The 17,219-nt window shown below is 39.6% G+C and overlaps 1 protein-coding gene across 5 annotated transcripts in view; it reads right to left on the bottom strand.

Annotated features, from left to right (window-relative positions):
- Window positions 1–17,219, bottom strand: part of nup93 (nucleoporin 93) — a 137,228-nt gene that overhangs the window by 24,676 nt on the left and 95,333 nt on the right. For 3 of the 5 annotated variants that reach the window (XM_085991218.1, XM_085991220.1, XM_085991219.1), the window contains 2 exons: window positions 11,694–11,756; window positions 676–804 (listed from right to left, as the gene is read on the bottom strand). In XM_085991218.1, coding sequence (XP_085847344.1) covers window positions 676–804; window positions 11,694–11,756 — 192 coding nt within the window. Of the gene's footprint in view, window positions 1–675; window positions 805–7,938; window positions 8,299–11,693; window positions 11,757–13,973; window positions 14,337–17,219 lie in introns of those variants that run through there. The other 2 variants (XM_085991221.1, XM_085991222.1) reach the window with 2 other exon arrangements.

The raw sequence follows: 17,219 nt of genomic DNA, 5'->3' as shown, positions 1-17,219 counted from the left end.
TTAGCAAGAGTCACTGGATAGGCATGAATGCTGGCTGATTTTTTCCCCCTTCATAGCCAAAGGCACTGATGTCCACTGCAGCAGTTCAACTGTGGCCTCAGGCAATATCAGCTAACCCAGCACACACTGGGAATTGAACAGAGGACCTTCTAGCCTATATGGCTCAGTGCCATCTTTGCCCACTAGCCCATCAGGAAAGCTTTCTTTAACAAAAGTGCTTTTAGCTGCTTATGCAAATTCAAAGTTAAAATAAGTGATAAAGGTATTTCATATGAATGCATTAAAATCTTAGTTACTAGTATCAGCACAATTTCATCACCACAAGGTCTGTAAACAGTTAAACTCCTTGCATGACAATAGAAAAATGCTCAGCAAGTTCACATGATAAATGATACTGTACATTTTCAAGTCTACCGTGCATTCGAATATAAAAATCAAGTTTATTATATCGCTTAAAAACAAAGCTACAAGCTTCAGTAGCAAAAATATATTACGTCATGATAAATTGTTTAATAGTTATTAAATCTGAAGATTTTCAAAAATTTAGATGAATAAAAGAATGGTAGTCACACTTTAAAAATTTGATATTTATTTGTGCTAAAACTGAATCAAAGTGTAGAATTAATGGCATTCTCTTATTCTATATCCTAAATTTCTCGTCACATTGCGACTTACCTCAGTCTCCTGGGTGAAGTCGAGAGCATCCTCCCCTGATGCCAGAAGAGTATGGAGGATCTTCTGCTTCTCATGTTCCCATTCCACCAGCATGGACTCCCAGTGATACCTCTCTGCCATTGCAAATGTCTGTCAAAACATACACAGGGAATTTAGAAGAATGAGAGGTGATCTCATTGAAACATATGAGATTCTGAAGGAGATTGACAGGAAAGATGCTGAGAGGTTGTTTCCCCTGGCTGGAGTGTCTAGAACTAGGGGGCATAGTCTCAGGATAAGGGGTTGGTCATTTAAGACTGAGATGAGGAGGAATTTCTTCACTCGGGGTTGTGAATCTTTGGAATTCTCTGCCCCAGAGGGCTGTGAATGCCAAGTCTTTGAGTATATTCAAGGCTGAGATAGATAGATTTTTGGAATCAAGGGATATGGATCAGCCATGATCTTACTGAATGGCGGAGCAGGCTCGAGGGGCCATATGGCCTACTCCTGCTTCTGCTTTTTCTTATGTTCTTAAATCTTTCTGAATCACAAAGTGGATACAAGGGAATGGAACATCTAATACAAACATGTAATGGTAAAATTATAGTTGTGTTCTTGAATTAAATTTGATCCGTAAATCCCATCAGCAAAGCCAGGCAAAAAGAATGTTATGGTATGGGTATACTTGCTCAATTTTTGTTCCCCTTATGATGTCTTTAATAGTGATGCACAATATATCCTAGTTGATGGTAGAACAGAGCTTTACCGTGAGAAACTCGTACCCCTTACCTCAAATGATCTAAATTTGAAATCTATATGAACACCGCTATCTTGCAGGTTAGAAGTTACATTTCTGGAATGGAGAGAAAACATGGACCAACTGTTGTCTGGTTCTTAAAAACATAGAAACATAGAAGATAGGAGCAGGAGTAGGCCATTCGGCCCCTCGAGCCTGCTCCACCATTCAATGCGATCATGGTTGATCATCTAAATTCAGTACCCTGTCCCTGCTTTCTCCCCATATCCCTGGATCCCCTTAGCCTTAAGAAATATATCTAACTCCTTCTTGAATATATTTAATGAATTGGCCTCAACTGTCTTCTGTGGTAGAGAATTCCACAGGTTCACCACTCTCTGGGTGAAGAAATTCCTTCTCATCTCAATCCTAAATGGCTTACCCCTTATCCTTAGACTGTGACCCCTGGTTCTGGACTCCCCCGCCATCGGGGACAGCCTTCCTGCATCTAGTCTGTCTAGTCCTGTTAGAATTTTATAAGTTTCAATGAGATCCCCTCTCAATCTTCTAAACTCTAGCGAATATAAGCCTAATCGACCCAATCTCTCCTCGTACGTCACTCCTGCCATCCCAGGTATCAGTCTGGTGAATCTTCGCTGCACTCCCTCCATGGCAAGAACATCCTTCCTCAGATAAGGTGACCAAAACTGCACACAATACTCAAGGTGTGGTCTCACCAAGGCCCTGTACAACTGCAGCAAGACATCCTTGTTCCTGTACTCGAATCCTCCCGCTATGAAGGCCAGCATACCATTTGCCTTCTTAACCGCCTGCTGCACCTGCATGCTTACCTTCAGCGACTGGTGCACAAGGACACCCAGGTCTCGTTGCACTTCCCCTTTTCCCAATCTAATTGGATAACCTCGCATTTATCCACATTATACTGCATCTGCCCAATCGCCCAACCTGTCCAAATCGTACTGGAGTTTCTCTGCATCCTCCTATCACACACGCCCACCCAGCTTTGTGTCATCTGAAAACTTGGCGATATTACATCTAGTTCCCTCGTCTAGATTAATATATATTGTGAATAACTGGGGTTCTAGCACCGATCCCTGCGGTACCCCACTAGTCACTGCCTTCCACTCAGAAAAAGACCCGTTTATTCCAACTCTTTGCTTCCTGTCTGCCAACCAGTTTTCTATCCAAGTCAGTGCCTTACCCCCAATCCCATGTGCTTTAACTTTGCACGCTAGTCTCTTATGCGGGACCTTATCGAAAGCCTTCTGAAAGTCCAAATACACCACATCCACTGGTTCTCCCTTATCTATTCTACCAGTTACAGGAAACTTTGTGCTATCCGGAGGTGAGCTATCCGGCAATCTGGAGCCACTGGTAAAAATCAGCAGCTGTTTTTTATTATTTTTGTTTGTTTTTTTTGCTTTGTTTGAACAGTCAAGCTGTGCAAGGTCTGTAGCTATAGCAACAGCTTCAGCTACAGAGCTTTAGGGCCACACCCGAGTGTTTAGAAGCTGTTGCTAAGCAACAGTGTTTGTTGTCAAATACGGAGATAAGAATCTCCGTATCTCTCAACATTAACTCTGGAGAGTACGGCACTTTTTAGGCAACGGCAGCAGCTCGGTCCCGTGGGTGCCGGATAGCACAAAGTTTCCTGTACATCCTCAAAAAATTCCAGTAGATTAGTCAAGCATGATTTACCTTTTGTAAATCCATGTTGACTTTGTCCGATCCTGTCACTGTTTTCCAAGTGCTCTGCTATTACATCTTTTATAATGGACTCTAGCATTTTCCCCACTACCGATGTCAGGCTTACCGGTCTATAATTCCCCGTTTTTTCTCTACCACCTTTTTTAAATAGTGGGGTTACATTAGCTACCCTCCAATCCATGGGAACTGTTCGAGTCTATCAAATTTTGGAAGATGACCAGCAATGCATCTACTATTTCTAGGGCCACTTCCTTAAGTACCCTAGGATGTAGATTATCAGGCCCTGGGGATTTATCGGCCTTCAATCCCGTCAATTTCCCTAACACCATTTCCCTACAAATACTGATTTCATTCAGTTCCTCCCTCTCATTAGACCCTATGTTCCCCGACATCTCTGGGAGTAAGCAAGTAACCACTGCCATATTATACCAAAGAGCCAATTGGATGCAAAACCAGCATCAATACGTACCAAAATTCAAGTCTACATTTCAAAATAAAAACTGGTTTCCAAACACATTTCTGTTCAATTACCACCTCAATGAGACACATGTAACTTTCATCAGTAGTTTAGTCACCTTACTGGAATATCAGAAAAAGAAGCCACAGAGCTGTAGGGTAAATGGTATTGAGATACAGATGAGTCATGATGTAATTGAATGGCGGAGCAGGCTCGAGGGACTGAATGGTCTACTCCCGTTCCTATGTTCCTAGGAAGCACGTCTTCACACAGGATGATTAATACCTGGAATGATTTTCAGGGGCGGGTAGTGGAGACCAAAACCCTGGAGTCATTCAAGAGGCAGTTTGATGCTGTGAGGGGCAAGGACTGTAGATTCCCATGGAAAGAAAGACTTACATTTGTATAGTGTCTTTCATAACCACCGGACACCCCAAAGCGCTTTACAGCCAATTAAGTAATTTTGAAATGTAGTCACAGTTGTAATGTAGGAAACGCAGCAGCCAATTTGCACACAGCAAGCTCCCACAAACAGCAATGTGATAATAACCAGATAATCTGTTTTTGTTATGTTGACTGAGGGATAAATATTGGCCAGGACACCAGGGATATTTCCGCTGCTCTTCTTCAAAATAGTGCCATGGGTTCTTTTACATCCACCTGAGCACACAGACGGGGCCTCGGTGTAACGCCTCATCCGAAAGACAGCACCGCCGACAGTGCAGCACTCCACTGGAGTGTCAGCTCAGATTTTAGTGCTCAAGTCTCTGGAGTGGGACTTGAGCCCACAACCTTCTGACTCGGAGGCGAGCGTGCTGCCCACTGGAAAGATGAGTTAAGATAGGCTAACTATATATTAAGCTTATTTCAAAAGCAAAAATTAATATTTTCAAACCAGTCTTCAATTAACAGGTATTTTACTGAACTATTCCAATGAGCTTTAAGAGGATATTTCCTCTCAACATTTTTATCTCAAATGCAGTAATGAGTTAATTGAAGAAAAAGACCATTACACAATTATAATACTCAAAAGGTTATGTGTGTTTTTTTCCATTTACCAGTTGGCTTGCTTTTACGATCTGCAAAAATACAGATCACAACCATGGTTTTTACACATGATGGACTGCCACTCTATCTTAATTAACTTGGCAATTCCTACTGGCTAACTACTATCCGCTTAGGTGTTTTCCTCCAATATAAACAGACAATTTAGTCTTATTATTAGTCACTTTCTTATGCTCTCACTTCTGTAGGTTCCAGTTATGTTATATAGCTAATTCTGAATAGATCTTATCAGCAATGAAGATACCTAAAATGGCGCAGCACAAGTTGATGCCGAATGGCTTGATAAAAGAAGAATTTTTCACCGGTCACAAATTTTACAATTTGTACTTGATTTACAAATCAAATTTCCATAGTTTGTTCTCTAACGGCACTCAATAACAATTCATATTCAAAGTGAATTTAGAAGCTATTATATTTTCAGCCATGGCATGCTGATCAAAAGGTAAAAATAAATAATTCAAATACTGTAACATGTACAGGAAAAGCTTTCTTTATCAAACAGAGTCAGGCATCAACTTGTGCTGTGCCATTTTAGGTATCTTCATTGCTGATGTGATTTATTCAGATTAGAAAGCTGTGGAGTCAGCATAATTTGAACCACCTGCAAATCAGTCTACAATTCAAATTCTCATTTGTGTGATCAATAAATTGATCTTTGCAGTTTACTGACTAATTATTCCAGGATGCATTCAAGCTGCAATTCAAATGTCACATTGATTCAGTTTACTTCCACAGTCCAAGCACCGTTACGGTCAGAGTTTTGGAAAGAATCAATAATTTTTTACAATATAATGTGCTTCAATCAGCGCAGATTTTGGACAGATACCAGAATATTAATTTTTGCTTTTGAAATAAGCTTAATATATAGTTAGCCTATCTTAACTCATCTTTCCAGTGGGCAGCAATTAGCGCTCCTGTGACTAGTGCTAGGAAGCACCCTTTAATTATAGAATCCATTAAAGACTCAATATTCTTCATTCTAAATACCTAAAGTTTGTGCACTTTACAATGGTAGCTAAAACTTTAAGACACTGGACTTTATATTAAAATCAAAATCTGAGCTCAAATTAGTACACATTGTAGTACTGAGGTGGTGACTGGTTCTTCAACGGGTGCCCAAATTTCAACTTGGTGCCTACAACAAGCTTTAGCTCTGGGTGAGACAGACCAGAGTGTGTAGTATTACACTGAAGTGCAAATGAAGATTTTAAAATAGGTCATGGATGTATTTGCTAAGAAAACAATGTTCAGCGTTCCTGGAATTGGAGAATGAATCACTATAATTAAGCCCCAAATTACTCTGTACATCTCCCCATAGAAATAGCAATCCACTGATCAACTGAAAATTTTATCTGAATCTAAATATTCAACTAAGCTCGGCAACAAACTGCTAATTCACCCCTCCCCTAACAAAAATCCCTGGCCAATAGAAGATCATTTTTCTTATAGCAAGCTGAACATTAAAATATAATTTGAGTTTTTAAAGTTTATAAGCTGTGTAGCCGGGGGAAAAAGATGATTTGAACAATTTGGGTGTTGCTCAGTACAATGGCACATATTACTATGTGAGACAGGGAATTCATAAGGAAATAGGACCATTTTCCTACGATCCATTATAAATATTTAATCATTTTAATAATCAATAGAAGTCACATTTTATTTAGCACTGTTCTCAAATACTTCCTGTGCTATAGACTAAGTGCAGTACATTATAGATGTAAACAAACCTTCAATGAAGTATGAGCAATGCAAAAGCCTCCAGAACACACCCTACACCTCTACTCTGGTTGATATTCAACCCAGGTTCTCTCAGAGCAGAGAATGACCCTTTGTTGTAGGGTCACATCCCCTGGGTAACACTCAGGCTACCAAAAATCATTTTGTTTTTTGACCCTTTACAAGTATCAGAGAGAGCATACATTTAATCACATATCCTTTGGGAGGCATTGAAAACAAGGTGAAAGATTGGTAACACCTGTAAAATAAAAACAAGCAGTAATATTCTGTTTATCTTTATAATGAGTCATAAATGCACAAAATAAATTGCAAAAAGCAGTAGTTCATTTGTGAAACAGCGAATCAGCGCTAGCGTAGTCTTTCATTAGCATGTCTCCTTGTGCGCTCAGCTCACTACATTAGGGAGAAGGGCACTAGCCAATCACACAGTGACCAAAATTAAAATGTCTGTTAAAACTATAAAATGGGAGATTGTTCATTTCAAATCATTTTCAGAGGAAGTTGAGTCCTGACGTTCTTGGATAGGCAATATCTAGTACTACCATTTTTGGGCAAGATTAGATTTTGTGGTTACCAGGGCATGAGATTCTGCAGGGACAGTCGCTGTTGTATCACCGAGCACAGTTGTTAAGTTGAGGTTAGCTTTGGGGCATTCACACTATCCCAACAAGCGACACAAATATTCCACGTTGGAATCAAATTCAAAGACTGGATGGTCCGTTCCAGTACTTACAAAGCAGTGAGCTGCTAGCACTTTAGGAAATTCATAGATGAGAAATTAAGGTTCTGAGTATCGGAGGTGAGCATTAGATGAGTGGCCTGTTCCATCCATTTTATGGATGGTGGCAAAAATCGGTCACAAGCACATGGCCAGTGAAGGTATTCAGCCAATCACAGGACACCTACATCTTCTTGAAATTTTAGCCTAAATGTTTTGCTTTCTCTTGGATCTTCAAGCAACTTCCATCTGTCAGATATAGGACTTCCCTTTCAAATATTTGGAAACCTGGGTGCTGAAATTTTATTTGATTGGCCATCACAAAGTTTTCTTTCACACCTTTCTGGACCAAGACAAAAATGTGTTCCTCCCCCCTCCCTCCCTGCCCACCTCACCCCCAATTATTTTTTAAACATATAAAACTGTGGGACATTAGGTTATCTACTGGATGATGTAATTCACAATGGGCTTCTTCAGATCAAACCCTTAGTTGAGCATGGTCACCATGCATTAACTTAGAAATGATTTATTTTGACTTCATGAAGAAACAATGCAGGACAAGTCACTGGGTGGCCTCTCAATGGCTTTTGGTAGATATTCTCAAATGTCATACAGCCTTAAATTTATACACCAGAGTTGTCAGCAAAAACACATAACCTGAAATGGGAATATGGTTGGATCACAGATCAATGGTATAGATTTTATACATGTGGAAAGGTATAGCACCCACTAAGCAAGCCATATTAGGTCTGCTAGATTAATTTGACAAATTATTGCAAATCCATTCACTTATATGTTCATAAGCCATTTAAATGTCAATATATTGTATGCTAATTGAAATACCTAAAACCCTGTTTTTCCATTGTATAATCACCCTGAACCATGGTCATAGTAAAAGCTTGTCAAAATTGCTTGAGACAATATTTAATAATACATTTTCCCCTTTTCTCCAGAAGGTGGTGACTCTTGCTGGGATATGATTCCAGGGGTGACCAAGTGGTGTAGCCATTCGTCAGGTATAGGCTGCGACTGTCGGCGTTAGTATATATGACGGGGAAGTGTGAAGAGAAAGAGAGGGATTAGTTATTTCCCTTTTATCTAAGTTTTCAAAAAATATCCTGCGTCACTGTCCAAACACTTATTAAACTTTTATTTAAGCATCTTATATGCTAAGGAGAACACAACTATTTTAAATATAGTAAACTTCCATAAATTACTAAAAATCCTTTGCCAGGGCTCTATGCCAGGCTATTTCTATGAAATAAAGTAACTTATTTTACTACAATCTATATCTTTACTGCCATGTATTGCTGCAGTGGACTATTTTGACTTAAAAAAGTGTTTTTCAAAATTAGTTAAAAATCATCAGATAAAAAAAATAGGTTTCAAGGGTTTTTTGGACCGGGGGTTGGGGGGCGCAGTAGGTTTCAAGGGTTTTTTGGACCGGGGGTTTTGTTGGGGGGGGGGGGGCGGTGGGGCGGTGCAGTGGTGGGGAGTTGTCACAGAAAAACCATGCTGAAAATTTGTTTTAGGAAGGATAAAGGGAGTTGTCATGTTAGTACAATGTCAATATGGAATCAAATAACTTTAAGATGTTCATTAAAACCAACCTCTTCAACCAAGCTTTTGGTCATCTGCCCTAATATCTCATGTGGCTTGGTGTCAAATTTTGTTTGATAACGTTCCTGTGAAACGCCTTGGCATTAAAGATGCTATATAAATGCAAGTTGGTGTTGTTGTTGTTAACTGACTTCCATTGTGTAAACATTCCACTTCGTTAGCAAAACTTCAAATAACATGTGCCACTGGTTGAGCATCATTTTTAATTCTACATGTGTAGGTTTAACTTACCAGTTTGTTATAATTTAGATTTGAATGGAACAATTAGGGGCTTCTCAGATTATCAACTTGCATCTATATAGAGCCTTTAATGTAGTATAACATCCCAAGGCGCTTCATAGGAGTGTTCTAAAACAAAATTTGACACTGAGTCACATAAGGAGAAATTAAGAGAAATTAGAAGAGGTAGGTTTTAAGGAGTGTCTTAAGAGGAAAGAGAGGTGGAGAGGTTTAGGCAGGGAATTCCAGAGCTTAGGAACTTGGCAGCTGAAGGCACGGCCACCCAATGGTTGAGCGATTAACATCAGGGATGCTCAAGAGGCTAGAATTAGAGGAGCGCAGATATCTCGGGGAGGCGGGGCGAGCTGGAGGGGATTAGAGAGAGAGAGAGGGGCGAGGCCATGGAGAGATTTGAAAACAAAGATGAGAATTTTAAAATCGAGGCATTGCTTAACTGGGAGCCAAAGTAGGTCAGCAATGGGTGATGGGTGAACGAGACTTGGTGCGAGTTAGGACACAGGCAGCAGAGTTTTGGATGACCTCAAGTTTACCTAGGCTAGAATGTGGCAGCCAGCCAGGAGTGCATTGGAATAATCAAGTTACGGAGGTGGAAATAGGCGGTCTTAATGATGGCGCGGATATGTGGTCTGAAGCGCATTTCAGGGTCAAATATGACACCAAGGTTGCGAACCGTGTGGTTGAGCCTCAGACAGATGTTAGGGAGAGGGATGGAGTCAGTGGCTAGGGAATGGAGTTTATGGCGGCAACCAAAGGCAATGGCTTCACTCTTCCCAATATTTAATTGGAGAAAATTTCTGCTCATCCAGTACTGGATGTCAGACAAGCAGTCTGACAAATTAGAGGGTCAAGAGAACTGTTGTCGGGGTGTTGTTAGCGTACATGTAGAAATGTACGCCGTGCTTTTGGATGATGTCGCCGAGGGGCAGCATGTAGATGAGATATAGGAGGGGGCCCAGGATAGATCTTTGAGTGACACCAGAGGTAACGATGCAGGAGTGGGAAGAAAAGCCATTGCAGGTGATTAACTTCAATATCACTGGTATACTTACACATGTTGTCATTCAAAGACAAAAGGATGGTAGGAAATATTATGTCTGACAAAATAGACAAGATTTAGGTTAAAAAGACAAGAAACATGTTTTTCTTAAATATAAATTTTTGACATCATGCTGGCTCAGAGGTTAAATGCATTGCTTGGTGAGGCATTGAGCTAGCTCTAATTTCCAGCTTTGATTTCTGTTCTGGTCTGACTTCGCCATAGTTCTACAATTAGCCTCAAGAGTTCAGAGATTAAGAACTAGAAAGACTTCAAGCCATGGTACCCATTTCTGACAGCTCTCCAATGACCCCTGCTGGAAAGTGCGCTTGTGTGCGGGCATCAGGTAAGGACAACATTGGGCTCAGCCGTGACGCCGCCCAACTGCTCAAAGTCTCCTCTGCACTCACACGTGAAGAATGGCGACTTGGGCGAGGTGCCAAAGGGCTGATGAGCACCGGTCGAAGTATAAATCAGTATGAGCCGACCAGTTACAGGAGAGGAAAGGAGAGAATTGGAAACATTTTGTTTCAACACGGCCGGCTCCAGGTAATAAATGAGGCCATTATTTAAAGATATTTTTGAACATACTTCCTGCAGCCTTTTGGTTTGGAAAATGAAAATATTGCAGAATGAAATTCAAATCTGTAATTTATGCATCATATATTACAAACAAATGTTTCCTGTTTCAGTTCCTTTCAATGGGACTAAATTTAGTTGAATTAATAAAATGTTTAGAAATCAATGAATAAAAATTGTGATTCATTTTGTTCACTACTTAAACCGCACTGTAACCTTAACTGATACAATTTTTCGCAATTTTGCAAATGGAGAATGAATTTTTAAGTTTTAAAAAATTCGGTAATGTTCTCTTTCAAACACCCTCATGCTCCATTCTTTTGTCCTTTCCAAGCACTGTATTCCAGGTGTTTTTGAATGTTTCCATAGGTGTTTGTGCATAATTTACTTATTTTTGACAGGAAATGGAATATTTTCATTATCTACAGATTCGTCAAGGTGCATGTGTGCGCACATATATGTTTATATACAATTCAAACTTTGCCGATAGGTGGAGAGACCATGCAAATTGGGCCCATGGACTTCTCCAAGGATTTCAACATCAGTGCAGCTCTACAGATGTGTTGAATTGACACCAATTTATAATGCAGCAAGGGAGCTCAATTGCCAGCTCTTCAGTACAATGAGACAAGCCACCTAGCGACTTGGTAGAGAACTGACAAAGCTGCTCCCACATTCTGGGCAGTGAGCTTGTGCGCGCCACCAACCGCAGGGACTCAAACATTCAACTATGGTGGCATAGGGTGAATCCATTATTGTTCCGCTAATACGCCACACCATACAGTTTTAGATCCTCAAATTTACTGCGCATTGCACAACACCAAGAATATGGCTCAATCTGCAAAAAAAACGACCAAGCACCTTGATTCAAAAGTAAATCAAAACCAAGTTTCTTTTAGCAATATTATAAAAAGGTGTCCAAGCTCTGAGCCATTCCACTGCAAGCAAAAACATTTTGCCATTTTATTGGAAACAGAGAAATTGGGTACATGTATTGCACGTATGTAGCACCATAGATTTTGTTTCATTTTGACTGTGGTTGGTGGATCCCAACAAAATAGCATTTTGCAGTCTGATATCGTTAAAAAACATTATTAAAATACTATTGGAAAATTTCACTTACCCTCTTCCTGGACTCTTCAATAGCTGACAGCAGTGCATTATCGCGTTCATTCTTCAGAAAACCCTAGAGGGTAAAGGAAGTCACATCAGTGTCATGCCAGTGCTTGAAATGCTGTCACACCAGGCTTCACCATCACTGCACAGTTTGCATAATTAGTAAATCCAGAGAACGGTGCTAAACAAAATCCATAGCATATTATCAACCTGCTGAAAGCAGTTATCTACAGATGCCTTGAGTAATTTGTGTCACACATATAGACTGCATCAACTATGCAAAATCCAAAATTATATCCTGCTAAATACCTATTAGCTTATAGTGCAGCCGACTACCAGGCATTCTCAATAGGAATGTAAAATTACCTTCGCCTACGCATTTAACCAGTGATGCTTAACGCATTCATTTACTCTGTGGAATTGGGAATTTAGTCTATTTAGACAACATATTTCTACTCTGCTTCATATTTGGGGCAATACCCAGCAGCTGCCATTCTGACATGAACAAAAAAAAACTATTATGCAAAAATAGGAGGTGAAACGGCAGCTTCCCACCAGTCTCTCTCTGCAGGCATCTCCGTTGCTCCTTAACCTGCATAGAGAACATCAGTGGAAATGACAAGTGGGAAAAAATTGCTAATTAGCTTCTTTATCATCATCTTCATTGTCATTTCTCACCCCCAAACTGTAGAGCTGTCTTCATTTGGCCCCCTACTCTGTGCAGCATGTGCTCAATGGTGCAGCAATCATTCAAATGACCCCACCCCATCTCAGACATCTAATGGACAATGATTCATGCCTTGGCATAGCAATTGCAAGAATGATGCTGCAAAGTTGTAAGTTTTTATATAGTGCAGGAAATGGTGATATACATAAAAATCACAATTTCCTGCACTTTAGAACATTTTAAGCACAATTTTAAAATAACTTTAGTGTTAATCCACATGTTATCAATTTGTACTGTATGTTTCTAAATAATATTGCAATAAGGAAACTATAAAAATCAGAATTGGGTTAATAATAATTGCAACTGCAATTTCTCCAGACACTTGTCCATTCCAGTTCTTCACACATGGAAACAGCGTTTCCTTAATCTTCTAAATACACTAGAAGCAAAAATGTAGAAATGGCTTCAAACTGCAAAGAGGCTGTATATGACGCAGTTACTTGACACACCCATGTCTTCAGTGGCAAGTCCTTTGAAACAATGGATAATTAGAATATCTTTGAATGGACACTTTTTAAAAATAAAAGGGAGGAGTGCCGCCAAGACACTGAAAATAGTCACAATGCACAATCATACTGACCAAATAAAAGTTGTTAATTACAAGTTTTAATGACCATTTTACAACCTCATGTGCTAATGGCAATACGTAGCAATCCACATTTATAACCAGCTAACCCTAAAGCGGCATCTGATTCAATTTCATTATTTTTTGCAGGAGACTAAATTATACGAAGCCTAATCACTTTTAAGTGATTGTACTTTTGAACATAATTATGAAAAAATAAAACATTTTGTATTACTTTATTTTTTTATTAAAAGATTTAGAATCAATTCAACCCTTCAGTATTGCTGCAATTTGATAACCAAAGTAAAATGATGCATTTCGTGAGGCTACACCTTCACACAAAGTCTTTAATATTCGAAATTTCATCGATGAACTTAAAAAGGCAACAGTGGAATTGCATAGGCACATTTAATACCAGGCATCGTCATCCTGGTCAGGTTTCCTAATGTACTAGACCAGAAGAAAACAGTTCAGTACTAAAATAGGAAACAAAAGACATAGATAAAGGGGGCAAAGATGGCATTAGCAGTCCGAGTCATCAATACAGTTTACGGATGTGCAACAATCGGGGAAGATTAAAAATAAGGAGGAAAGTGGAGAGGGTTAAGGAAAATCAGCTGAAGTGAATGAAGGAGCAGGATTAATGCTACTGGTCCAGCATCTGTACAGCTGCCATTTCCACAGTCATCAGAAAACCTGGACAAAGAATTGTATTTAAAGGACTTACTATATGCATCCAAATGAATACTTTCTCCAGCCAAACAATTAAAAAAAATACATATTTCACATTACTACAAGACACAGCAGTCCATTATACTTACTGCATAGTACACTCCTTGAAACAGAACAATTGAAAATGGCAACTGATAAGCAGAGCGACGCAACACGAAGCTTTCGGCTGGAAGGCGCAGCACGACCCCACCCTAAATTTGTTAAACATCGCTTCCTACATGGCTACAGTATGACTAATTAAATTTAAAAATCAGTTTCCTTACCTGGAGAATGTGCCTCTTTTTTTTAAAAAACGAATACGGGTTCAACGGACGCACTTGATGGAGTTCGCTCTGTCAGATGTACGGCAATGCTCTACTTAATAATACAGCTAATGCACTTCAAGGCCTTTCTGGGGTGCTTCACACTCCAGATCAGTTTCTGATGCTGCCTAATGTATATCTCGTTGCTGTAGCTCCCCCTTGTACAGCAAAAAAAAAAGCACCGAGATTCCCAGAACTGTTGATACAGTCAACAGTCCGGGAGCATAATTAACAAGCAGCTCAGTGTCTAGGGAGCTGACAATCAGCTGAGTCTATTTCACGAATGCATGCACTGCAGTTCACCCATTCCACAGTACTGCAAAATGTGAATTCCAAAACCACCTCAGCAGTCTGAAGCTGGCTGCTCTGATGTGTGCTACGGTTTTAGGGTTACACAGGGATTTGTTTTATTGTTAAAGGACTGTACCATATCAATTTGATGGGGGGGGGGGGGAGGAGAGAGAGAAGGGGGGGGAGGGTGGGAGGAAAGATGATTCAACCTTTTTTTTCTCCCTTGGCCCACTGCAATTTATGATAATGGGAATTTTTGATGACTTCCGACATCCTGCCTTGAAATCAGGCTAATAATCCTTTTAGCTGTCATGTTTTGTTAATGAGGTAAATGCGGCTGCAGAATCAAGCAACACTGGGAGCTACACAATTTAATCACAGATGTGAAGCTATTTTCTTAAGCTAGCAGCCTTTATTAGCATATGTCATGAAGCATGGAGCAGAGATGTAGCATTTTCTCCCTTCCTTTATCCAGCGGCAAGACTGACCAGCTTCCGCCATTTAAGCAAGCACCAATATCACAAAGTGTCTTTCCTAACTGCTGGCCAAGCGCAGATGGGAAATGCAGCAGAATTAATAGTCACTGCCCATTTGAGCACAATATGGAACACACAGACATGTTGCTGTATGAGAACTACGATTGTGCTCTCTTGCTACAATCTGCATTTTCCAAGCCTGAAAATCAGCAGCGTATACCGCATTAAAAATAATCTTGTGCATTCCCGTGTTCGCTCTACAATGACATTCTTTGTAATACTGCGGAAATTGCAAACGTTAACCTTCACTATCATAAAACACCAGATAACTCTGCATTATTACACTAGATATCTTAAGATAAACACAGTAGGTTTAAGATAAAGATTAGGTAGATTATAAATTAAACTGGAATATAAACTAAATTGGTAGGATTTTTCTTTAATGGAGATCCACAGGTTACTTAATAACATAACTAAAGGATCTCATATGTTACACAGTCAACATTGACACTATTTGTGCTATTTACAATATGCAATCCAGCTACTGAAAAAAAAATGATTTAAGATTTTAAGTCAAAGGTGATACTCATCCCAAACTAATTCAGATTTGGACAGTATAGCTTCTGTGATTTTCCCAGCTTCCCATTATTGGACTATTTATCCATGTATTGATATTATGGTACTAGCGAGGTAAATAACAATGCCTCGCAGGTCAGACTAGGGGTTATATCTGGATGTAAAGCTGCTGTGGCAAGACCTAAAGTGAGAGTTAGTCTCAATGATCAGAATCAGGCCAGTTTATTCTATACAATCAGACAATGGCACCGTCATCAAATTGCAGAAAGCCACAGAAACTTCTAGAGACAGCAGCACTCAGTCAATTCAGATCAGAGTGAAGCACTTTCCCCAGCTAACAAATGCATATAGTCGACGGTGCGAGTCCATTCCTTCAGGGCCAAGTTTTTAAATTTACATTGCATTTATTTTAACCACTGAACTACTACATGGGTGAATGCCATGCTCTTAAATTAAAATTATTAATTGGGGGGAAAAAATGATATGTAATGTCATACTGAAAACGACAGAGCTGTATTAACCCATTTTATGCACAGAAACTGGGCCGGCTGATGCAATTTAAAAGATGAAGTCTTGTAATTTGTGCACAGCTTTTCATTCCAGAACAATTTACAACACAATGGTAAAAATAATTCGAATTATACTGTGAATCTCATGGTGCAATTATTCTGCAGCAATGTCAGCAGTTTCTCACCCACTAAACCAACAGCACAGCCAGAATGATAGCTTTATTTTTCTAAAGACAGGTTCAGCATATCTTGTGAAACACAACAGGATTGGTTTTAGGGAGCATAAGACTGTAATTTAATTTCAGGGTTCAGATGGCATCAATAAACAGCACTTGCTGCTCTCAGAATTTATGGCATCATGTGAACCCTTGGTTTAAATTACAGCCTCATTATTCAATCCCAGCCAGCCAGTCTATACGGTTGTCATTGTACGGTGCTAAAGACACAAAATTCCTTTTACCAGAATCAACAGGCAAACTTGAAGATCAGAACAGAATTTCTGCAGCCAGTCACAGTATCAATTGTTATAATTTAGAATACATTTAACGTGTAAAAAGGCACATGGCTTAGAGTTAATGTATTCTTGACTTGAGAATCGCAAGTCAGACTTTTTTTTATTTCCAGGGTAACATTTGGCTGTTCCTGACCATTCACAAGGATAGGTCAGTACTGCCAGCCATTTTAAATATCCCAAATGTGGAAACTGTGTTTTTCTGAAGTCAAAATGGGATGAGCTTCATTTTGATTTTAAACATTTGCCATTTAGATATTTTACATAGCCCCAGGCTACAGGGCAAATGCCATCTTTAGAATCCACAAATATTGGGAAAACTCATATTTACAGGAATTGAGGGAGGGTGGAGGAGACTGGGCGATATCAGTTAATATGCTGCTTTTTCATCTCTAAAATCTGGTATGAATCCAGTCAAGATTAATGAAATAAAGCTTTCTATCTCAGCCTATCAAGTTTCAAGTGGGCAGAAAATTGCCTATAAGTTCTTCCTGTCTCCTTCAGAAGATGGTGTGGTGCAAGTAATGTCACTGATACAGTAGATGGTCCACTGCAGTTCTACTACGGCACATTTGGACAGAATAGCGGAAGCCTTACTGGTCTCTGACCTCAGTGCTCGATGCGGACACTGGGTATCTAAAAAGGAATACTCCTATTGCCCATAACAGACATCCCTCACCTTGAGAATGACAATAAAGCATTTTCTCACAAGTGTTACCAATCAAATATTGATCACAGATTCAGGGAGCAGTAATAGGAGTAAATCTTATCATGGTAGAGCTCCGCTCCAGACCATCACAACTTTAGTGGTGATGGGGATGAGAGATAATTTTAGTAAAGAGGT

Source organism: Somniosus microcephalus, chromosome 6, assembly GCF_052327205.1.
Source record: "Somniosus microcephalus isolate GS21.2 chromosome 6, FLI_Smic_1.0, whole genome shotgun sequence".
Taxonomy (NCBI): Eukaryota; Metazoa; Chordata; class Chondrichthyes; order Squaliformes; family Somniosidae; genus Somniosus; species Somniosus microcephalus.
The sequence above is the reverse complement of the archived record's forward strand: the minus strand, read 5'-3'. Positions and strand labels throughout refer to the sequence as shown.